At 44.4% G+C, this 25,850-nt stretch overlaps 1 protein-coding gene across 1 annotated transcript in view; it reads right to left on the minus strand.

Annotated features, from left to right (window-relative positions):
• The window catches only part of LOC103047836 (solute carrier family 6 member 18), an 84,194-nt gene that overhangs the window by 44,566 nt on the left and 13,778 nt on the right, over window positions 1-25,850 (minus strand). Inside the window, exon 2 of the mRNA XM_049480535.1 lies at window positions 599-739. Within this exon, the coding sequence (XP_049336492.1) occupies window positions 599-739 (141 nt within the window). The remainder of the gene's footprint in view (window positions 1-598; window positions 740-25,850) is intronic.

A 25,850-nucleotide genomic window follows, 5' to 3' on the forward strand; every position in this document is an offset into this window, starting at 1 on the left:
GCATTATTTAGTTCCACCACTATGCCCTCCAATTGTTTTCCACAGGGTTTTAGTGCTAGGTAATCTTTAAGAGAAAGGGCATAGGCTTTCATATGTCTCTACCAAAGGAAAGAAAGACCCTATTGATATTTATGAGAAGTAATTTGCATTGCCTTTGAAGTAATATAAGATAACATTTATGCATGCATTTGATTTACTGAAAGGAAGAAGGCTGTCCGCACTGCACAGGGACAGCACCCTACACACTGACAATGCACGAGGGGAGTAGACGTATACAAACAGATGGTGCCAGGAACCAATGGGGAATGTGTGAGGTTTACGCAGAAAAATTCATAACCAGGCCATGGAGAGTCACCCTCACATCTCAAAAATTGTTGTGGTTGTGGCCATGGCAGATCATTGTTTGTGTAAAAGTTTGAACACAAAAGAATGACACTGTGTTTTCTAGAAATAATGAAGCATTGTAAAAAGCAAAATGCTTTTGTCAAAAAAAGCGTATTGTCTTCATATAAAAGCAACAGCCTATCGAAAAACAGATTTTGTATACAGGAGGTGAACAACCCTAACCCTTTTGCTCCAGAACATTGAAATAACTCACCTACTCCCACTAAGTAAGGTGAGATAGATTTCCACACTCCAATGCTGCCCATGCGGAGTCTCTGTCCAATGGCCAGTTCCATGTGAAGGAGTGGCAGACCCTCAAACACCAGCGCTATAAGGTACGGGATCAGGAACGCTCCTGGAAAAAAACACAGCATGTCAGTACGCTGCCAGTACACTGCACTTCTATAATAACTTCTAAACATGTTGTCCCACAGGCACTTTAAAACATAGATAATACTCTACTCGGATATCATTTTGGGTGTTAAAGAAAGGTTTCTTAAGGATTATCTAGAGATTCCTCTCCCAAAAGAAAACTATCGGTTAAAGGGTTCCAGAGAAATGTATGCTGTTTTGAGTATAATTTTTAAAAGATTGGCCTATATTGTTTTTCTTTGTTTTCCTATTTTTCTACGCCAAGGGTATTCACATATGAAGTTTTAATGTCTGCTTATGTCAGGATGCAGCAAGGGAGACGCAGAGGTGGACGCTAATGCGAGTATATTTATTTAATTGAAAACCAAAACACACAATAAAACAAAAAACACAGAAACACGGAGTACACATTAAAAGAAAACACACACAACCTGAACTGACAATAAAACATTCAAGATCCGAAAAGGGAACTTATAAACAAGGGGGCTATATATACAAAAGTAAACAGGAAACAGCAAACACCTAGGGAGAGGTAACTAGGGGGCTGAGCTACAAATGAACACAGGTGAAAACACTAAGGCAGAGATATGGGAGGAACACAGGGCCATGTGTGTGAAAAAGGTAAATAAACAAACAGGAGGGCAGAAAAAACACAGACAGACAGGAGAGACACAGGATGAGAACGTGACAGCGTATGAAATTTACACTGATTTGAAGTTCCATCAGACGTCCATCAACAAAGTACAAAAGAAACTGCTGACCAAAATATAGTCCTCAAAAAATAGAACACTGTGGACGATTATTATTGGGATACCTGCTAAATCCTTATTTTAAGAATAATTAATGAATAAGAATAATTCTGTCCTTGTTGAAACATTGCTGTAAGGGTTTTTATCTCCACCTTCATCCCTAACCCATCCAAAAGTATTAGAAGAAGCTCCATCATTCCAGAGAACACAGGTTCACTACTCCACAACTCATACCCCTTATACCCCTCTAGCCAACACCTAGTATTAGCATTAGCATTAGCATTGTGCCTATACGTTTATTTTAATCTGTTCCATTTAATTAGACTTGTTTTATTTGCAACTGTTTTCTACAGGGACTTAATAATCTGTGTGCATTGCACATCTGTGTGAGCGATAGGTGCAACTTAAAGGACAAATATGTAACTTATTTTCAGTAGTAAATGATAAAATAATCAGGATGTTTCATCAGATATTAAGGAAACATGTTGAGTGAAAGCACTGGCAGCTCTTGTCAGCAGGGCTTCAGCAGTAGGTTCCTATTTTAAGTGTGCAGTCTGTCCCAGAGTTTGTGTCAGTTTTGTCCTCTGACTCCTCCTGCTGCTCCTTCCCCAACACTTACTCCACTCCCGAGGTTGCCAGCACTCTCAGTTCCTACAGAATGTACCTTTAATGTAACAGAACCCATTAGAAGCAGCGGTTCTACTAACCAATCAGATTCATGTTTTTCACTACGGGGGCGGGGCCATGGCTGTCTAACCCCTTCTCGGCGCTGTGGTGAAGGTTTTACACGTTGCTTAGGCGTAAATGGAGCTCATGCTGGATTAATTCAATAGTTAGCTAACTATCATGGAATTGCGGCTGCAAATGAGACAGATATTGTGTCATATTATATTAAAAACACTTTTTAAAGACTGTCCTTCAATGTGCAACTAATTCACAATAATAGACCGCCTCACTGGTGAGTTTTTGTGTGTACCTAATGTTTCGGCTGCCCTAATGTACTGTACATACAAATGAGTGATCTTTGTTGAACGGCTGTACTTGTAGGCAAATTAAGCCTTGATTGTTGGGTCTATTGTACACTTTTGTAGTTTGTAGCTGTATTTGTGGGCTGTTTATTTGTATTAAGTTTATATAACTAAGTCAAAAGAGAGAATATGTAGTTATTGTAATATTTATCTATGGTTGCAGAAGGGGTACCCACTATATTCACTATATTATACTTGCTCTGCGGGAAGTTAAGCATATTTATGCCTCACATTAGCACTCTTCAGTACCTCTGGTTTTATTACCATAGATCATAGTAGAAGTAGTCATTTACAAGATGGGGCAAGCATGGCTGTCATGTTGCTCTCTTGTGGAGAGTATCCTGATGGGCAGCATCACCACCTGATATAGGAACTGTATTGCTCTAGGGCATAAAACCCTGCAGAGAGTGGAGTTAAGCACTAACAAAAAGATAACGCAACTACATTAAGAAAACATAGCAAACAAAAAGATAACACAACTACATTAAGAAAACATAGCAAACAAAAAGATAACACAACTACATTAAGAAAACATAGCAAAAAGAAGATAACACAACTACATTAAGAAAACATAGAAACGTAAAAACAATGTAAGTGTAAGGGCTGGTGCCCGATCGAGGTGTCCTCCAGGGCATCGGAGGGCGCGCCAGGCCAGCGCCGAGGGCTGATTGGCTAATTATCAACACCTGCTTATAAGCTTATAAGCAGCGCCAACCAGCCACTCGGCGCTGGATCTTTGAAGCTTGTGAGAGCGAATCTATGCCGGTTTTCCGAGCGAGCCCCGGCTCTCTATCTCTATTCCTTTTTCTCTTCGGGTTTGGTGGAGCTGTGTAGAGCAGTGAGCTCCACGGCCGCCATCTACCTGTCTCTAGTCTGGTGGAGCAGAGCGGTGTGCTCTTTTCTGCCGCCCTCTCGTGTGTGTCTGTGTGTGTTTCTCACCGCGAGGCGCGGTTTGTTTATGGAGCTAAATTAGTGCCAAAACTACGCAAATAAAGAAAACGTATTCTGTAAATATGATACTACTTGCAAACAAACACAACGTGTTTTACAAATACAAAACTCGACTCTCTAACACACACGGTGTGTGTTAGATGGATGCCTGTTCTAAAGTGCAAGCCACGCTAGGACTCTTATTGTGACACGGGAAGCAGCTTTGTTATCGTTCTGCCTAGAGGCTCAGCTAAGGCCGCCTCATGTTGTTATGCTAATACAGCAGCTTGTTTCATACAGCTCCGTCTCTGTCCTTATTTCAACAGCTTGTAACATGGTGTCAGAAGCGGATTATTTAGTTTTTTCCTGATCTAAGTTAATTGGATACTATCTGACACATTCATCCAGCTCCGCAGCACTGCTTACTTCTTTCGGACCACCCGAAAAGCGATGGCTCCTGGCAACATACCGCCACCCTCGCCGATGAAACTGACAGGGGACGTGAGTAGCAATTGGGAGATATTCCGTGCAGAGTTTGAGGATTATGCTTTAGCTACTGAACTGCTGGAAAAATCAGAGGTGGTGCAAGCAGCGACACTAAGAACTGTAATGGGCGCCGAATGCCGTCACATTTACAAGCACAACTTGGTGCTCACAGATGAGCAGCGCGCTGATACAAGGGCTATCCTAGACGCTCTCGAAGAGTATTTCAAGCCGGCAAAGAATGTCATATATGAACGATACAATTTTGGCATTTGCAAACAGGAAGAAGGCGAACCGATTGACAGTTTTGTGACGCGCTTACGTGAAAAGGCAGCTACATGTGAATATGGCGAGCTCAAGGATAACCTAATTAGAGACAAAATAGTGCTCGGCATTGCAGACGAAAATACACGACGACGCCTCTTAAGAGAGCGCCAGCTCACACTAAATAGTGCTATTGATACGTGCAGAATGGCAGAGCTGACTAATCAGAGACTGAAATCAATGATTCAGGATGCACCACCACTGGACTGTGTAAATGCAATGCGCCAGCAGTCCACCAAGCAACCTTCACCCACAGATACTGTGCCTATTCAATGCCGTTACTGTGGTAGCAACCACAGGGCTGGTAGGGAGCACTGCCCTGCATTTGGCAAGCAATGTAAGGCATGTGGCACCAGCAACCATTTTGCTAGAGTCTGCCTGAAGAGCAAAAAGAAACGGACTGAGAGTAAATTACATAAGATTGATGACATTCAGCAGGACAACACTGACATTGTGAGCGATGATCTGTATGCCACAGAGCACATTGGCTCAATGCGGGCAAAAGGAAAGAAGTGGTATGTCAAATTGCACATACAGGGCAAACTGCAGCAATGCCAGCTAGACACTGGTGCAACGTGTGATGTAATGAGCTTAAACGATAAAATGAGTCTTGCACCCAAAACCCCATTACTGCCAAGTAGCACAAAACTGAAGCTATATTCCGGACAGCTGATGCCCTCACTTGGGCTGTTTTCAACATCATGTAGCATCAATGATAAAACACACAATTTGGAGTTTGAAATAGTCAAAACAGATCAGCCGCCACTACTGTCAGGGTCCACTTGTGAACGTTTGGGCCTTGTTCAGTTCACGATTCCAGCCAGCTTACATGCCCTGTCGTCGACCACCACATGTTCAAACAATTAATCAATTTTAACTAAGGAGACACTCCTGGCCAGATACAGGGATGTGTTCTACGGCCCAATAGAGTCAGTACCGGAGGAGGTACACTTTGACTTGGATGAAGCTGTGAGGCCAATGCAATGCACCCCCAGGAATGTACCAGTAGCCATGAAGGCTGCTGTCAAGGCACAGCTCGATCAGCACCAGGCTGATGGGCACATAGCTCCAGTGACTGATCCTACAGATTGGATCAACAATATGGTGATTGTGAAGAAACCAGACAAGTTGCGACTTTGTATTGACCCGAAGCACCTTAACACAGCTCTTCGGCGATCACACTACATCATGCCCACTTTGGAGGATGTCCTATACAAACTCCCCAAAGCCAAAGTCTTCACATTGGTGGATGCTCGCGATGCTTTTCTCCAGTGTAGGCTTGACGAGGAAAGTAGCCTCATGACCACATTCTGGACACCATGGGGAAGAATGCGTTGGCTCAAGCTTCCTTTTGGGGTGTCTGTTGCTCCAGAGGTGTACCAGAGGAAGCAGCATGAATTTTTGGCTGGACTTAATGGAGTAGAACCCATCGCGGATGATATTCTAGTCGTGGGTTGTGGCGATTCACAGTTAGAAGCAAACCAGGATCACGATATCAAGCTGCTGGCCCTCATGAACCGCTGCAGGGAGGTTAATCTGAAACTCAGTGCAAAAAAACTCCAGTTCAAGGTGTCGGCAGTCCGCTTCCATGGGCACATACTGTCAGCAGAGGGCTTAAAGGCGGACCCAGAGAAAATAAAGGCAGTGATTGACATGCCCACACCTTCAGATGCTAAAGCGGTGCAGCGGTTTGTGGGATTTGTCACATACATTGCCAGATTCCTGCCTGGACTGTCAGAACTGTGTGAGCCGTTGAGGAGACTGACAGACAAAGGGACAGTCTGGCACTGGCTACCGAAACATGACAGGGTGATACAAGAAATAAAGCATCTGGTCACGTCAGCTCCGGTCTTGCAGTACTATGATGTGTCTAAACCAGTGACAATACAGAGTGATGCGAGCCAACATGGCCTCGGGTGTTGCCTTATGCAGGAAGGGCGGCCGGTTGCATATGCTTCCAGAGCTCTTTCATCCTCAGAGCAAAATTATGCACAAATTGAGAAGGAATGCCTCAGCATTGTGTTTGCATGCCAGCGCTTTCACCATTACCTGTATGGTCGTGCAAAGGTTACAGCATAGACTGACCACAAACCTCTGATAGCCATCTTCAGTAAGCCCATGCTACATGCACCAAAGCGCCTACAGTGCATGCTCCTGGCCCTACAGAACTACAATTTAGAGGTAGTATATAAGCCAGGCCCAGAAATGTATCTAAGCGATACGCTGAGCAGGGCCACAGCACCCGCTACTCAACCAGCACCTGTGTGCCAGGATCATTTCATCTGTGCCATGGAGCAAGAGCAGTGTGACCTGGAGCATGTCATACAGTCAGACTACCTCAATGTGACTGATCAGCGCCTCTGTAGAATTAAAGCCCACACTGAACTTGATGCACAAATGTGACACCTTAAGGCAGTCATTCTGGATGGCTGGCCAAAGCACAAAGAAGACGTGAGCCTGGATATACGTGAGTTCTGGTCATGCAAAGATGAACTTAGCGTACAAAACGGCATTCTATTCAAGGGTCAGGCAGTTGTCATACCGAAGTCCCTCCGTTCGGAGATGTTGGCCCGAATTCACGCCACACATACTGGAGCTACTTCATGCTACAGGCAAGCTCGAGAAACACTCTACTGGCCAGGCATGCAAAATGCCATCAAAGACCACGTCAGCACATGTAGCACTTATAATGAGTATGCTATCAGACAGCAGAAAGAGACAATGCTCTCTCATCAACTTCCCACAAGGCCCTGGCAAATCATCAGTATGGATCTCTACCAGTATGGTGGCAAAACATACCTACTGCTGGTTGATCACTACTCAGACTTTTGGGAAATTGACCTACTCCCAGATCTTTCGGCGGAAACAACAATCAAACGCTGCAAAGCAAATTTCGCTCGATATGGCATTCCAGACCGTGTGATTACAGACAATGGCCCACAGTTTGCATGTTGGGAGTTCAGCCGTTTTGCAGCAACCTGGGAGTTTGAACATGTTACCTCCTCCCCCAGACATCCACAAGCTAATGGCAAGGCTGAGGCAGCTGTCAAAATTGCAAAAAACCTCTGTAAGAAAGCTCTCAGAGATGGGTGTGACCCCTGGAAGGCTATTCTTCAGTGGCGCAATACGCCCACAGATGGAATGGACAGCAGTCCGGCTCAGAGACTAATGGCCCGCCGGTTAAAATCAGCATTGCCTGTTCTGCACTGCCTTCTGGAGCCATGCATTGTACCTGGCGTTGTTGACAAACTGCGCCAAAGAAAACAGATTGCCAAGCGCACATACGACAGGTCTGCACGTGATCTCCCCGAACTTGCTATCGGAAACCCAGTGAGGATGAGGCCCTTGCCAGGAGATCGCACTGGTGTGTGGAAACTGGGTACGTGCATGAAACAAGTGGCTCCTCGTTCATACTTGATCGATGTGGATGGCCCTTTCTTTCAACGTAATCGAGTGGACTTGCGAGTAGCTGAGTTGCCAGCATCCACTTTAGCAGGACAGTCGTTCTCAACACTTCTCGACACTTCGCACTCTGAGCACGCATCCGTAGGTGAGGATGCCGATCTGTCTGTGCCCAAGCCGGCCCCAAGCACCAATAACGAACTGTCACTACGACCTGGGTTTGAACCCCCGTGGGCCCAGTCGCCGCAGCGACCTTGTGTTGTCACCAGGAGTGGACGGGTGTCTCGCCCTCCCAAAAGACTGGATGAGTGAAAGAAAAAAAAAAAAAAAAGAAGAACATGAAGATCTAATGTCACAAACTAATCAGTTGCAGGTTTATATGTGATTGTGAACTGTGGGAGGGTTACGTTCTGACTTAATTAGTTATAAGTCTGAGTTACAAGACTATAAATGTTATGTCTCAGGAAAGGGAGATGTTAGATGGATGCCTGTTCTAAAGTGCAAGCCACGCTGGGACTCTTATTGTGACACGGGAAGCAGCTTTGTTATCGTTCTGCCTAGAGGCTCAGCTAAGGCCGCCTCATGTTGTTATGCTAATACAGCAGCTTGTTTCATACAGCTCCGTCTCTGTCCTTATTTCAACAGCTTGTAACAGTGTGTTTTACAAACACAAAACCTGATGGTTGTAAATATATATGTAAACTTCAAATAAATACACAGCTGTTTTCTAATACATTGCTCTTTACAAACAAATATAACACGTTTTACAAATGCAAAAAGTAATAAATAAAACAAGTAAAACATTATTTTCAAACATTACCGTGTCATGACTCACGAACACGCACAGCCCATTTGTAAATCACGTGACTTTTGGCACAGTTTTAGCAGAGTCGCAAACTCGTGTTGAGATTTTCTCACAAATACACCCAACCCTCGTACAAATGGATTGCCCCAGAACAGCAGGTGGCGCTGTGGGACACTTTACGAGAGGTGGCTGCACAGCAAAGCAAGCCTCGCTTCCAGCGCTCCCCAGAGCATTAATTTACACTGATTAAGGTGTTTAATACACCTTTAATAATCACAACTCTACCATTTTATACCCGATTTACACACGGTTTGGTTTGTTACAAACAGCAGAGATGTAATTATGATATAGGACGCTGTTACACATCACAAATATGAGCTTTCATGCTGAAATACTTTGTATTATGCTCTTTAAAAAAGAAAGAAATACTTTACAAAGTGTAACAGCGTCCTATATCATAATTACATCTCTGCTGTTTGTAACAAACCAAACCGTGTGTAAATCGGGTATAAAATAGTAGAGTTGTGATTATTAAAGGTGTATTAAACACCTTAATAAGTGTAAATTAATGCTCTGGGGAGCGCTGGATAGGAGAGCTTGCTTTGCTGTGCAGCCACCTCTCGTAAAGTGTCCCACAGCGCCACCTGCTGTTCTGGGGCGATGCATTTGTACGAGGGTTGGGTGTATTTGTGAGAAAATCTCAACACGAGTTTGCGACTCTGCTAAAACTGTGCCAAAAGTCACGTGATTTACAAATGGGCTGTGCGTGTTTGTGAGTCATGACACGGTAATGTTTGAAAATAATGTTTTACTTGTTTTATTTATTACTTTTTGCATTTGTAAAACGTGTTATATTTGTTTGTAAAGAGCAATGTATTAGAAAACAGCTGTGTATTTATTTGCAGTTTACATATATATTTACAACCATCAGGTTTTGTGTTTGTAAAACACACCGTGTGTGTTAGAGAGTCGAGTTTTGTATTTGTAAAACACGTTGTGTTTGTTTGCAAGTAGTATCATATTTACAGAATACGTTTTCTTTATTTGCGTAGTTTTGGCACTAATTTAGCTCCATATTTGTTTACCTTCCCTCTCCCGCGCTGTTCCACTCCTCTCTGGTGGAGCAGCGTTTAATCCATAAGCACCTCAGTTCAGTTTTGTTTTCGTTGGAAGCCCCTTTTGTTTAGTTAATCCTTAACCTCGTCTCATAAAAGGTAGCCGCTTCCAGGCAAGCCTTATTTACATTTTCTCCCCCTCACTCTAACGCACGCTAGGCGTGGCTTTTTGTTTTCTAACCGTTTTCCTCCTCCGCCTGTTTTCGTTGCTCCACCCCTTTCGGCGGAGGTCCTTAAGAGTGATTAAAGCAGCCACATCCCAATCCGCTCGCTGGCTCAGCGGTTAGAGCATTGGGCCGCGACCGCGACAGCCTGAGTTCGATCCCCGCGTGAAGCGGGGTTTAATAATAATAATAATTGTATATATATATATATTTATATATATATATATATATAATATTATTATATAATATTATTATATATCCTATTAATATATATATTAACAATTATATATTAATTCTTATTATTATTATTATTATTATTATTTTCCTTTTTCTTGGGTTTACCTGCTTTGAGATCCACTGCTCAGCACTTGGGTTCTAAAACCTTCTGGGCTGGAGAGCTACTGCTCCCAACCCATTACAGAAAGATCCAGCCCAACATGGACCCAGCAGAGCAGCCGGATCTCGAGCAGGTAAAAGCCACACTGGGGAACCAGAGGGAGGCTATAGGGAGGCATGAACAGACCTTGCAACAGATCCTAACCCAGCTGTTAACACAGCCAGTGACCCAAGCACCTAAACCCCCCCCAGGTGGAAGGAAAAATTGCTGTGTCACCTTCAGTGGGGCCTCAAGTTGAGCCCCCACTACCTTCCCCCATGCGGTATGGTGGTGAACCAGGAGGCTGTAGGGGTTTCTCCTGCAGTGCTCCCTTGCATTCGAGCTGCAACCGTCCCGCTTCCAGTCAGAGCGTGCCAAAGTGGCGTATATCGTCTCCCTCCTCTCCGGACGGGCATTAGCGTGGGCCACCCCGGTGTGGGAACACCAGCCAAGGGTTTGCGGACGTTTGAACTCCCGAGTCAAGGAGGGTACCCGAGGAATACCAGGACCTCCGCGAAGTATTCAGTAAAAGGCAGGCTCAGATACTGCCCCCCCACCGTCCCTGCGACATGGCTATCAACCTTCTCCCTGGGACTAGTCCTCCCAGGGGAAGGTTGTTTTCTCTTTTGGGTCCTGAGCGCCGGGCGATGGAGGAATACATCCAGGAGGCCCTCGCCCGGGGATTTATTCGACCCTCTTCCTCCCCGGCCGGCGCCGGGTTCTTCTTCGTGGAGAAGAAGGATGGCGGGTTGAGGCCCTGTATAGATTACAGAGGCCTCAATAAGATCACGGTCAAGAACCGTTACCCCCTGCCCCTCATGTCATCCGCCTTTGAGGCACTGCAGCAGGCCACCATTTCCACCAAGCTGGACCTGCGCAGTGCCTACAACCTGGTTAGGATGAGGGCGGGTGACGAATAGAAGACTGCGTTCATCACCCCATCTGGGCACTATGAGTACCTAGTTATGCCCTTTGGGTTGATGAACGCCCCCGCCGTCTTCCAGGGGTACATTAATGAGGTTCTCCGGGAGGCGTTGGACCGGTACGTGTTCGTTTACTTGGACGACATTCTCATATACAGTCGCTCACTAAACAAACACGTTACCCACGTCCGACGGGTTCTCCAGCTACTCCTGGAGAACCACCTCTATGTCAAACTGGAGAAGTCGGAGTTCCATGCGCAGACCATCTCGTTTTTGGGCTTTATCGTGTCACATAACAATCTGCGCATGGACCCCACCAAGGTCAAGGCAGTTGAGAACTGGCCCCGACCGTCTTCGGTGCGCCTGGTCCAGCGCTTTGCTAATTTCTTTCGACGATTCGTAAGAAACTTTAGCTCTGTGGCCGCACCGCTAACCGCTCTGACGAGGAAGACGTCTGGGCGGTTCAGCTGGGGCACAGAAGCCCAGGAAGCGTTTGATGCTATCAAGAACTTGCTGACCAGGGCTCCAGTTCTCTGACTGCCTGACCCTGGACTCCCGTTTGTCGTAGAGGTGGACGCCTCTGAAGTAGGCGTGGGTGCGGTCTTGTCCCAGCGGGCGGGGCTGGATGGCCGACTGCACCCATGTGCCTACTACTCCCACCGTCTAACACCTGCAGAGCAGAGGTATGACGTGGGAGACAGGGAGCTCCTGGCCGTAAAGTTGGCTCTGGAACAGTGCAGGCATTGGCTTGAGGGGGCGGAACACCCCTTTCTGGTCTGGTCACCCTTTGAGTGCCAGTTTGGGTATGCTCCGCCTGCTTTCCCCGGGCAGGAGACGGTCACGGGAGTATCCAAGGCCAACCAGATGGTCAGCCGCTGCCGCCGAGCATGGAGGAGGGCTCGGGCCGCCCTCTTGTCTGCCAGGGCAACCCAGAAACGTCTCGCAGACAGGAGGCGTCGGCCTGCCCCCTCATTTCGAGTCGGCCAACGAGTCTGGCTTTCGGCCAAGGATATCCCGTTGCGGGGTACCCCAAGTAAACTGTCCCCACGGTACTTGGGGCCATTTAAAATCGCCGGATCAATCAGGTTTCATACCGGCTTGCCCTGCCATCAGCCCTTAGAAGAATTCCAGGGCGCGCCAGGCCAGCGCCGAGGGCTGATTGGCTAATTATCAACACCTGCTTTCAACAGCTTATAAGCAGCGCCAACCAGCCACTCGGCGCTGGATCTTTGAAGCTCATGAGAGCGAATCTATGCCGGTTTTCCAAGCGAGCCCCGGCTCTCTATCTCTATCCCTTTTTCTCTTCGGGTTTGGTGGAGCTGTGTAGAGCAGTGAGCTCCACGGCCGCCATCTACCTGTCTCTAGTCTGGTGGAGCAGAGCGGTGTGTTCTTTTCTGCCGCCCCTCTCGAGTCTCTGTGTGTGTCTGTGTGTGTTTCTCACCGCGAGGCACGGTTTGTTTACCTTCCCTCTCCCGCGCTGTTCCTCCCCTCTCTGGTGGAGCAGCGTTTAATCCATAAGCACCTCAGTTCAGTTTTGTTTTCGTTGGAAGCCCCTTTTGTTTAGTTAATCCTTAACCTCGTCTCATAAGAGGTAGCTGCTTCCAGGCAAGCCTTATTTACATTTTCTCCCCCTCACTCTAACGCACGCTAGGCGTGGCTTTTTGTTTTCTACCCGTTTTCCTCCTCCGCCCGTTTTCGTTGCTCCGCATTACACCTGTTCTCCAGCACCTTCACTGGCTTCCTGTAAAAAACAGGATTCAATTCAAGATTCTCTTACTAACCTATAAGGCTTTAAACAATCTCTCCTTATCTTCCCTACAGCAGATCCCTTAGATATGCTGCTGCTGGGCTTCTTAAAGTACCATCCTCTGAATTCTGAGGCTTTGGTGATCGGCATTCTCCAGATGTATATATATTATATATCTATATTATATATCTATATTATTGCTCCTCGACTATGGAATTCTCTCCCATTTGTGGTTAAACAATTCTCTCTTTCTATGTTTAAAGTACAGATTAATGTGTTCATAGTAGTATTTCACTTTCCCACGTTTGCATTATGTACGTTGTTACGTAATATTCCACTGAATTCCCCATGAAGGCACTAGTTAAATTACTTCAGCACACTTTCCTGTACCATTCGTGTTCTTGGGATCTGTGATCTATTTGTTATGTTAGAGCGCCATCCAGTGGTTAATTCTTTAACACAATGTAACTGATATAGTTCAATTAAATCCTATTCCTATTATCCTATTATTTCTGTTTTTATGCTTAAGGATACATACAAGCAAAGTTGCATGGTTGCCTGGTTGTACTATGTTGAACAGTCTGGAATCAAAATAAATGACCATTCTGGAAACCTGAGGTTGCAGCTTCTCTCTTACTGGAGTACATAGCCAGCTATGGTGGCACCATCTAGTAACACACATAGACTTCACACACACCCTGCACTTTAAAATGGTAACACTTACTTGGATGGTCCATTTGATGGCCTCTTTGATGCTAAACTGACATTCAACTAACATTCAATTACATGTCTATTAAATGCAAATTATCTAAAATGTAAAAGTAAATGATTTTCTATTGAATATAACTCTACATTCAACTCTAATCCAAACGCTTATCTTGATATTTTAGGATTGGGTTTAGGGTTAGATTTTAAGCTTAAAGGTTAAAGGTTAAACTTAGGGTTAGGTGTAGGGTTCGATTTTAGGGTTGATTAAGGGTTAAGGCTTGCCCTCTTTATCCAAAGCCACTGGTGTGGCTTTCTCTGCGGCTTCTGAAATGGAGCAGATGGCTCCCCGCTTAGCAGCTCCAGTCATTCTTAGCCCTGCCAGAGCTTTGCAGGTTGAGCGTCCAGCAAACCTTGATAGGTTCACAGTGGGCCCGCCAGCCCCGACTTCTGCACTCCATCACAAGGTCTAGATATTTAGCCTGCTTTCTTGCATGTGCCTCCACCATGTGTTCCTCCCATGGCACAGTGAGTTCCCACATGATCATCTGCTTGGTAGCATCTGAGTAGATGATCAAGTCTGGGGGCAATCTTGTCTGGGCAATTTGTTCAGGTACCTTAAGTTGTTTTCCCAGGTTCAGTCTCAGCTTCCAATCTGGTGCTGTTGACAGCAGGCACGACTTGTGCTTTGGTCGCACATGGGGCTTTTCTCCAGCCCTCAGGAAAGCGATGTTGGTCTTCCTTGGGCAGTGTCTGCTTGACTGAATCATTGTGGTGATGACTTCTGCAACAGTCTTGAGCACCTGGTCGTGGCATCAATGGTAGCGGCCATCGGCCAAAGCCTTGGGGCAGCTGCTGAGGAGGTGTTGAAGCGATCATCTCCCAGCCCACAGTGGGCAGGTAGGTGTTTCATTCTTACCCCAGGTGTACAGATTTGCAGGGTTTGGCAGAGTGTCGCAGACAGCATGAATCAGGAAACTGATGCGGTTTCCATCAACCCGCCAGAGGTCTGACCATGAGATTTTTCGCTGTTTGGTCTTCTCCCACCTAGTCCAGGCACTTCCTTTTGGAGAAGTCGCTCCTTCCCTTTGGCGCTGTCCACCTTGCTACCTCGGAAGTATCCCAGGCCTGCTTTTCCTCTTGCCATCGTCCTCACAAGGGCCTTCTGCCTGAGCCGTGACTCTGCTGCCTGTAGCTTTCTGGCCGCACTCCAGGCACTTCCTGCCTGTCCGGACTTCAATGCCAGCTGTTGCCTCTTTGGGGTCCCTGGAGTCCCTGCACTGCTTGACCTCCCTTGTCCGTGTCACCACAAATTCTTCTGAGAGGCCACTGAAGGGGAACTGTAGGCTGTTGGTGGACCCATACAGTACAGCACTGATTAGGCTCCTCGGCAAGCCAAACCACCTTCGCAATAACTGCTGATCTTCTTCTCCAGAGCTTCCACAGTTGACAAGGCGACATCATACAGCAGTAGTGGGCACAGCTCTCTGGGTAGAATGGCATGTTGGTAGATCCAGGCCTTGAAACGACTTGGCAACCCAGATTTGTCAACCTTGGTGAGCCAGGCACCAAGGTCTTCACAGGTTTTGTGGATGGTGTCCTTTAAGCTTCAGTCAAAGAGCTTTCCTAAGCTCTAGACTGGTGATTCTGACAGGGCTGGAATAGTGGACTTGTCCATGAGTTTTCCTTTTTTTCAGGACCAGGGACCTTGACTTTGATGGCTTGAAGCTCATTCTTGTCCATGAGATGAGCTTCTCAAGACTTGCAAGATCCACCTGCAGCCAGGGACTGACGATGTTGTAACCTTCAAGTCATCCATGTAAGCTTTATTTGGTGGCTGCCGCAATCCAGACTTGGTCAGTGGCCCGCGACACTCCTGCTCTACAGATTTCACCATGAGGGCGAAAAGGGTTACTGAGATTGTGCAGCCTGTTACTATCCCCTATGCCACTCGGATGTTATAGACCCAAAGGTAACCCTCAACTGGAAATTGTTGTAATAATCCAATATGAGGTTGCTGATCTTATTGGGAACATGGTGTCTGCGGAGAGTCTCCTCAACCAGCTTGTGTGGTATAGAACCATAAGCATCAGCAAAGTCCAGCCATGAACAACCAGGTTGCCCTTGCTTTCCTTTGCTTCTCTAACTAGCTGTGTGATGACCCCTGTGTGTTCCATGAAACCAGATGTTCCAAAGATTCCACCTTTCTGTACTGAGGTGTCAATGTAATTGTTCTTTAAACAGAACATTGATGACAGTCACCGTGACAGAATACTGAAGAATATCTTTAATATCGGTTGCTTTTTCGCCATTCAGAGGTGCGTATTATCGGACTGTAGTCTGCGTGTTTACCATGATAAAACAAGCAGCCCTGTTATTCAGAGTGTTTCCACAGCGTTGTGCTTGAAATGCGCCTTTTCACTGTTAAAAGCCGCCTTTAATTGCAGTATACATTTAAGGTAGAACGGAAATCCAAATAAGACACTGGTGAAAAATCTAAAATCAGCACCAAAGGACGCTTCAGACCAGCACTGAGGGCTCATGCCCAACACCTGGGTACCCTGCTACTCTGCGCTGGATCTTTGTTGTGAAGTAGAGCAAATCTATGGCCGATTTTAGCTTGAGCTCCAGCTCACTTCCTCTTTTCCCCCTTTCAATCCACAAGAAATCCCTACTTCCTCCTGTCCTGCGAGCGAGTGGCATTGCTCTCTACGCTCCTCCCTCTCTCGAGTTTTCCTTGTCCTCTTCTCTCCATGTGTAGGAGCTGAGCTTCTCTTTCCTGTCCTCTCTCTTGGGTGCGTGTGTGTATGTGTGTGGTTGTGTGTGTGGGTTAACAGAGACGTGCTAGCGTGCACCGCTCACTCTTTGCTTCTCTCCCAGTTACACAACAACCTTCACTTACTTTCCCCCTCGTTTAGTTTCCCCTCCCCCATTTATGAGTAATACTGATTTAAATTTAAATAAATCTATAAACATTACTTCCAGCACCAATTACTTCCACCACCAATTACTTCCAGCACCAATATTTAACCAAATTAAACCACAGTTCCCTACTGTTTATTAGTATTTTCACAGTTTTTCACTTTCACTGTCTAACTGTTCAGAGCTGTTTTTTACTGTCCATAGTTGTTCTTTCCTGTTGTTATTTACTGTTTATTACTGTTCTTATCAGATTATTGCTGTTTTTTACTGTTCAGTAGTGTCCTTTGCAGTTTATTTCTGTTCTTTACAGTTCATTATTACATTACATTTCATTACATTACATTTGGCAGACACTTTTGTCCAAAGCGACTTACAATAGTGAAGAACAAAACTTATATAAGTTAAAGATAAAAACATCTGTAGATGGGGCATAAAGTAGGTCAAAGTGAAATAATAGAATAGAGGAGTGAAGGAGGAGAAGAAGGAAATGAGGTTAGAAGTAGTTAGTGTGTTAGAGGTGTTAGGAGAGTAAGTGCTCTTTGAAGAGCTCTGTCTTCAGGAGTTTATTAAAGATAGTGAGAGATTCTCCTGATCTGGTAGTGGAAGGTAGTTTGTTCCACCATTGGGGAACTCTGTATGAGAACAGTCTGGATTGCTTTGTGTGAGTGTTTGGTAAAGCGAGGCGACGTTCATTGGAGGAGCGCAGTGGTCGGGAGGTGGCGTAAGCCTTCAGGAGTGATCAGTGCAGGTAGGAAGGAGCTGTTCTGTCATCACCTTGTAGGCGATTGTAAGAGCTTTGAATTTGATGCGAGCATCAACTGGTAGCCAATGGAGCTCAATGAGCAGTGGGGTGACATGTGTCCATTTTGGCTGATTGAAGACCAGTCAATAAGCAGGGCATTGCAGTAGTTGAGGCGTGAGATGACGACTGCTTGTACCAGGTGTTGGGTGGCCTGTTGCGTCAGAAACGGTTGATTTTTTCTGATGTTGTAAAGCTTGAAGTGGCAGGATCGAGCAACTGAGGCCACATGGTGCGTGAAGGAGAGCTGGTCATCAACCATAACACCCAGGTTCCTAGCAACCTTTGTCGGTGAGAGAGAGAGAGAGAGAGAGTCGATGGTTATAGTGAAGTTGTGTTGAAAAGATGGTTTTGCTGGTATAACCAGAAGTTCAGTCTTTGAGAGATTTAGTTGAAGGTGATGCTCCTTCATCCATGAGGATATGTCAGAGAGACACTGCGATATCCGTGCAGAGATTGAGTGATCTTCTGGTGAGAATGACAGGTATAGCTGGGTGTCGAAGGCGGCCGAGAGGTCCAGCAGAATGAGCACCGAGGACTGACCTGCAGCTCTAGCAGTTTTTAACGCTTAGTCACAGACAACAGAGCCGTCTTGGTAGAGTGTCCTTTTTTAAAAAAAGATTGGTTCTGGTCCAGGAGGTCATTCTGGGAGAGGAAGCCAGAGACCTGATTTAAAACAGCTCTTTGTAATGTTTTAGAGAGAAAAGGTAGTAGTGAGACCGGTCTGTAGTTATCAACCTGGGCGGGGTTGAGAGAAGGCTTTTTAAGCAGTGGTGTCACATGTGCTTGTTTGAAAGCAGTTGGGAATACACCAGAAGTTAAAGAGGCATTGATGGTGTGAGTGATAGCCTGATTGATTGCAGATGCAATGGTTTGCAGTAGGTTTGAAGGAATTGGGTCAAGTGGACACGTAGTAGGACGGCTACGTGTTAGGAGAGCCAGTGTCTCGTTCTCAGTGGGAGGAGTGAACAAGGAGAAAGTGATGCCTTTGGTAGAGGGATACCAGGCAGCAGAGCATGTAGTAGGACTGCTGCATGATACATTAGTAAACTGGTTGCTGATGGCTGCCACTTTCCCAGTAAAGAATGAGGCAAGTGTTTCAGCTGTAAGGCATGTAGCCAGAGGAGGAGGGTTGAGTAGTGATTTAAATGTAGCAAATGGTTTCCGGGAGTCTGTGAGGGAGCTGAATTTTTTTGTGATAAAATTCAGCTTTAGAAGTAGTGAGGTCGGCTAAAGAAGAAACCAGGAGCAGTTGGTAATTTTTTAGGTCTGCATGATTTTGGTTTTTTTGCCATTTCCTTTCGGCAGCTCGGAGTTTGGAGCGTAGTTCCCTGAGTGTGTAATTTTTGTTTTAGCTAATGGCTCGAGATGTAAGAGGAAAGAGGTTGTCCAAACAGGAGCTTAGTGTGGAGCAGAGAGTATCAGTGGCATCATTTACATTGAGTGATGAAAATGAGCCTGGTGGAAGCATATTATCAGTCACCAGTCAGTCAGATTGAGAGATCTCGAAGATTTCGGCGGAACAAGACCATAGTAGGACTAGCTGTGGGTTTATTTGAAATATGAGCATTAAGTTGCATGAAGTAGTGATCTGAGAGGTGCAAAGGAGTGACGGTTAAAGAGTTGGTGTCACAGTTACGAGTGAAGATCAGGTCTAGATATTTGCCAGCTTTATGTGTTGGAGGGCTGGGGACCTGCTCCTGAACGAAAGACTGCATGAGGGATAAGAAGTCTGTGAAGCTGGGACTGTCATGGTGGATGTTCATATCACCTAGAATGAGCATGGGACAATCTTGCTCAGGGATAGAAGACTTTTGACTTTTGGATTGGAAAGAGCCGCCAGATGAGCAGTGTTTTCTGGTTTAATCCAAGTTTCAGTCAGGGCCAGCAGTTGTAATGACAGATGATTTGCATAAGAGGCGATAAAATCTGCTTTGTTAAGAGCCGACTGGCAGTTCCATAGCCCAACAGAGAATGAGGTAGTAGTGGGCGTGGTTTGCTTTAGTGGACACAGGTTCGTATGATCCTGACGCCTGTGTGTGTTTTTTCGCCTTCTGTGAGTACCAGAGATTACAGAAATGTGTTGGGAGCACATTTTAGGAGGCAGTAGGATGGGCTGCCTTGTCAGTGGCCTTGATCAGTGGACTCGCGCAGGTAGACTCACAGGTCTTTACCCGCGTTGGTATTTACACGAGGAGGTCTTCACACAACAGCTGACGCCTTCTGCTGACGCCTCGGGGAGTGTGAGTGACGAAGTAGGACTCTAAATTGCGCACAGCTGCGGGCGATATGGGAAATCAGTGCCACCAGACTGTCTTTTGAAGCCGTGAGTAACGCCCCCGAGGTCCACAGACAGAGAAAGTGTGATTAAGGGGGTTTGCCACGCAACTGTTTTTACTGTTTATTACTGATCTTATCTGTTCATTAATGTTCTTTACTGTTCATTTTGGTCTTTACTCTTTTTTATTGGTCTTTACTGTTTTTACCCTTTCATTATTGTTCTTATCTGCTCATTGCTGTTCTTTACTTTTCTTATCAGTTAATTGGTATTCTTTATCAAATCAAATGTATTTGTATAGCGCCTTTTACAACTGATGTCACAAAGCAGCTTTACAGAAATGTAATCACAGGACAAAATCATGACAAGAAACAAGAAACCCCAGTGAGCGCGGGGGCAAGGAAAAACTCCCTCAGAGCTGCAGGAGGAAGAAACCTTGGGAGGACCAAGACTCACATTTAAGCCAGGCGGACACTGTGCGATTTTAGCCCGATTTTAAGCCCGATCTGGTCGGATGCGACTGAATTTCATGATCGGGCCAAATTTTAGCTTGATCGTGCGTCGTTTGTCGTGCAGTGTGAGAGGGGAAGCGATGTCCGATTAATTGCCCATAGGAGCTGCGAATGAGCAGTCGGACGCGACCAGGGATTTCTGACATGCCAGAAATTTTGGTCGCTTGTCTCACAGTGTGAGCTGTTTTGCGGGCCGATTTCTTAACGTCACGACCTGTTTTCCCAAAAATCTGCACAGTAACTATAAATAATTATTAGTCATATTTATTTCTGTCAGTTATAAGGATTTATATTTATGTTCGGTACACAGACTTATAGCTTAATATAGCAGACACAGGCATTCTGCTGTTTAAGAATTTCAACAGATGCTTATTCTCAGTCAATAGCTGGAGTTTTTGAAAAGAAAAATTAAAAGAGAAAATATCTTTGACAAACATAAATTTATTTTATTTCACTTTGCTATTATATCTGAAAAATAAAGCACATTGTCAGCCTCTGGTGCTGCCCGTCAATTATATAAAACTTAAAACATGCACAGAAATATAAAGCTATATTTTATAATTCCTTTCTTTTCGCCAGGGCAAATTTATTAAAATTATAAATATGTTAATTTATTAATTAAAATCTCGTCCAGTGCTCCAGAATATTAGCCACGCAAAGCCAGCTTAGCGCAGCGCGTGGCATTGCGCGCGCATTGCCCGCATAATAACCTCTGTCTTCTAAAATAAACGTTTTAATAAATAAGGTCGGAGAAGTGTAGTAAAATTAGTGCTATTAAACTTACTAAAGCTAATAAATGTACTGATAATTAATCAAGATAAATCAGACAAAATGCGCTGCGCCTCTCTCTCGCTCTCTTTCGCAGCGCGGAGCTGAATTCAGCGCGAGGCTACAGGAACTCAGTTCAGTTGAATAAAAATAAGTAAGGGCCTGTAAGTACAAGCAAAGGACCTGTAAGTAAATATAGTCAAATATAAAGTATAGTTTGAGGTTTTGGTGAGCTGTTTTCATGATTTGAAACTGAAACTAACTGAAACTTTGATTATTCTGCAGAAAGCCTGGGTTATTTTAAACGAATTTTTAATGAGTTTATATTTTATATTTTTTATTTATTCATTTAAATAATTTTTCTTCTTTTATTAATCAAATCATTAAATATATATCTTCATAAGATATAATTTTTTTCCCTTTTATGTCAATTTTTATGATCTTTTTTTAAGGTCCTATTTTTCCTTTTTTACGTATATATTTTATTCGTCTATAATAAATGTCAGTTTTTATTCCTATTTTTTATATATATTATTAATCCCTTTTAAACTGTTAATGCACAGCGGCACTGTAAATGAGGGTCCCTATCCAGTGTGAATAACCGATTGCTTGTTTAATATTCAGTGTTGCAAAACCAGTTTTTACATAAACAATAAACAGAATAAAAAATAAAATTATTTTATTTTATTTAAGCTGCTGGTGTTTCTTTCGCAGCCTGACGCGCAGTCATTTTTCTATGCGCTCTCCTTCTGTAAAACGGACAACCCGTAGAGTCCACGTCGCCTCAGCCACCTGCGAGTCCATGTACGTCTCTTCCGTGGACTTTCAGCGCACAACAGGGCACAAATAAGCAAAGCTAAGCGCTTTCTTTTGCAAGGCGTTGTGTTGAAGCGAGAGTTTGTACGCAAAGAAAGCTCCGCCTACGGGCTGCGTTTAGACGTGCAGTGTAAGCTCCCCCGTCGCAGCAGGTCAGTCGGACCGTACAGTGTGTGCAAATGAATCGCAGGCGTTGTTCATACACGACAAACGATTCAAACGTGCTGTTTGAGCTCTCCAGAACGCATCCGATTAAAAAAAATCGCACAGTGTCCGCCTGGCTTTAAGCGGGTAAAATCCTACCACTGCTCGAACAGCTTAAAATGAATTTTAAAGTGTCTTTATGCATCCTCATAGCTCTAATATATTCAGGTGAATAGCAGCAACAGTAATGGAGCTTTACCTTTACTGTTCATTACTGTTCTTCTGATTATTACTGTTCTTAACTGTTTATTACTGTTCTAATCTGTTCATTAAAGGACAAATATGTAACTTATTTTCAGTAGTTAATGATAAAATGATCAGGATGTTACATAAGATATTAATGAAACATGTTGAGTGAAAGCACTGGCAGGTCTTGTAAGCAGGGCTTCAGCAGTATGGTCTTATTTTGTGTAGCAGTCCGTCCCGGGTAACTGTTAGTTTTGTCCTCTGTCTCCGCCTGCTGCTCATTCCCCAAAATTACCCCACCCCCGAGGTTGCCAGTACCTACACTACCTACACCTGCGATCAGTGCCGCAGCAAAGGAACTAGCTAGCAGGGCTCCCTCGTGTAACATACAGTAAATTTAACACCAAAAAAAGGTGATAGAAGAGTTTATAAAAGCTGTATTTCTCCTCTCCTCTCTCGATCGTTCTCTGCCTCTCCTATTAGTCTAAACTTTGTGTAGATTGTGTAGATTCAGCCTGCTAAATTTGGCAACCCGAGGTAGCATCGCATATGGGGAGGGGTGGGCGGGGCCGACTACTCTCTGTGGTGTTTTGAAATTGGACTGCTGTAGCCATTTCACACACTCGCTCTCAGTTCCTACAGAATGTACCTAATGTTCTTTACTGTTTAATACTATTCTTTACAGTTCATTATTGGTCGTTACTGTTCATTACTGTAGATTTTAAGATAATATAAATAAAACTAAATCAATTGGTCCATCAAACATCAGTCATTCAATTACTCCACCCTACAGTGTATATTTGGGCTTGAAAAGAAATGTAACATCCTTGCTTAAATCCAGAAGAATGCCAGACGAAAGAGAAACAACACTTCACTAAAGATGAAATAAACATCTTATTGGAAGAGGTGAAAAAGAACCAAAAAGTGTTCTCTAAAGACAGAGGAAGCCTTACCACTGCAGAAAAAAAGAAATGAGACCAAACTGCTAACAGTCTCAGTGCATGCAATAGTTTTCAAAGAAGTGGCACTGAGGTCTGAAAAAAATATAATGACTTCTCAAGCTTAGCTAAAAAAAGGCAGACTGAGCTGAAACTGGTGGAGGGCAACTGCTGAGAAGGAAAGGGTCCTTGCCATACTGGGCCCAACTGTGACATAAGAAATATCTGGAGGGGTAGATGTCTGCTTAAATTAATTTTCATCCACCTCACCACAGCCTGCCTCTCCAGTGCTGTCTTCCCCCTGCTCCAGTACTGCCTCCTTTGCCCAGTACATCCCTCACACACAGGGCCATCACTTACAGAACCATATACAAGACCTTGATCTGTGAAGAAAAAAAGCCCAGTACTAGTGTGTGCAGTGAGGAATCAAAAGCACTGGAAAATGAGAGACTGCAGACTAACAAAGACCAGGTCCAACTGAAATGTGAAGAGCTTCAGTTGCGGTGCAAAGAACTGCAATGGCATGAGAGACACCACCAGGATAAAGATGTCAAATTTTGGCCCAACAGTTGGAACTGGCTGACCCTCTATTTTCGTGCCTTTTTTTTGTTCCTTCAACATAATTGTTGTTAAATTGTTGTTTTGAGTTGTTTAAACACAGAAATACACACAAGCTTGATGTGTCTGCATATAATGATTGTTTGTAACATTAATTTAAATATATGTTCCAGACCCAAGCACAACAGACAAGCCTCCCAATGTTTGAGACACCATTTTGTTTATTATGTGTTTATTTTACTTTGATAGGATTCATTTAATTTGCTTACATTTTTTTCTTACTGTTATAGAAATTATCATAAGGAAGGCGGATGCCAGTCTGCACCGCAATGTTATGCAATATAGCGTACACCACAATGACTGCCCCCCGATGATTTGTGAAAGCACCAAAAAATGCATCTTAAGGATGCCCAGAGTGCTCTATTATTGCGTGTCCTCCTGTGTGTCCTGTTGAATCTCTCCTCAGCTGCAGTTTTGGGGTTCATCACAGAAGTTAGCAGGTACACACAGAGAACATATCACCCAACTATACACCAGCAAATCCTATGTACTTTGCAAGTTGACACACCCCAGAGTGTGTCAACACCTCATGCGTGCTCCCAGGCCACTTTGCCACAATGTTAGTAAAGAGCCCCTGAGGTTGCATGTTACCTTCTCATTCAATGCAGAGTACCCTTTACGGATTTAACAGGTTGGGAGAGTGTATAAGGGTAAGCGTTCCATCCACTGCACCCACAACACCAAGGACATTCCCAATGGCATAAAACCCTATTTTGGTGTTCTGTAATTCCCTGCCTGTTGGGAATTGTACAGTGGTGTGAAAAAGTGTCTGCCCACTAGTGGCCTAGTCAAAGTTCTGACCTGAATCCGATTGAGATGCTGTGGCATGACCTTAGAAAGGTCGTTCATGCTTGAAAACCATGTGGCTGAATTACAACAATACTGCAAAGATGAGTGGGCCAAAATTCCTCCACAATGCTGTTGTTGCTGGGTGGCCCGACCAGCTATTAGGTTTAGGGGGCAATCGCTTTTTCACACAGGGCCATGCAGGTTTGGATTTTTTAAATCCATTTAATAATAAACACCTTCTTTAAAAATAGCATTTTGTGTTTACCTGTATTGTCTTTGACTAATATTGAAATTGATTTGATGTTCCGAACAAAAGTGTGACAAACATGCAAAAAATCAGGAAAGCAGGAAGAGGGCAAACACTTTTTCACACCACTGTATATAGGTGCATGCATGGTGCAGTAGCAGCCTGGTTGCATAGTGTACACACTTGGACACAGCAGCCTTGCTAAGCCCATGAACATCACCACTAGTCTGCAGGAACCCACCTGCTGCATAGTATCAGAGGGCAGTGAGGAGCTGCACTGTGGAACTGCGGGTTGATTTTGCCAGTTGCTGTTTGACAATTGAGCAATAGAACACGAGAGGGAGTGTGTTATCACGAATAACATCACGGCTGTGATTTGGTCGTAGGCACAAGCGGAAGGCGAGTACCGTAGATCATCACAGCTGTGATGTTTTTTTTACAAAATGAATAAAGAAAATAAATCAAAGAACTTTAAGAAATTCAGTTTGAATATGCTTTAATATGGACACCACAACTGTCACAGAACTGAAACTTAACTAAAAAACGGTGTATGGTTAATACAGACTAACACCATGCAAGTTATCTTAAAAGCAAAATTGGGAATAAGTGAAGATGGTAACATTAGGACCATGAAATAACGCTAATACTCTCCACTCCTGCTCAGTGGAGTCGTCTCGTATTTTGGAGCATTTCTGCTTGTTTTGTTTGGTGGTGTTGGTTTTAGCTAGCCGGCTGGACTGTGGTTAGGTTAGCGTAGCTTGCTTTAGCTCAGCATTAACTTAGCCTAGCCAGGCTGGTTAGCGTTCTGGCTGTCAGATGGCAGTAGTCGAGAGATTTTCTTTCCATTTTTTCCACAAAAGACAGCCAGCGCTGTCGGCGAACGTGGCAGTCTTCTTAAATGGCACCGCTGATTTAAACTGCGGAAAGAATAATAATTGAATTTTTTTCCTCAGAATTGCCGGTCTCTGGTGTTTAAGGTGCTGAACTGCATGTGGAATCCACTTTAAGAAGTACTTTCAGTATAACAACTGGGTCGGGTTACTCATTAATTTGCGAGCAAGTTCATGTCGTACTTTAGATAAATAAGGGTTTGGGAAACACTCTTCAATTAATGATCAGTCTGAGTTCATGAAATTCTTAGCAATATTAAGCTTTCGGGAAACCCATCCCTGATCTGTTCATTATTGTTCTTATCTGTTCATTACTGTTAATTTCTGTTCATTAATGTTCTTATCTGCTTATTGCTGTTCTGTACTGTACTTTTCG

The sequence above is a fragment of the Astyanax mexicanus genome, chromosome 6 (assembly GCF_023375975.1).
Source record: "Astyanax mexicanus isolate ESR-SI-001 chromosome 6, AstMex3_surface, whole genome shotgun sequence".
NCBI classification, from domain to species: Eukaryota; Metazoa; Chordata; class Actinopteri; order Characiformes; family Acestrorhamphidae; genus Astyanax; species Astyanax mexicanus.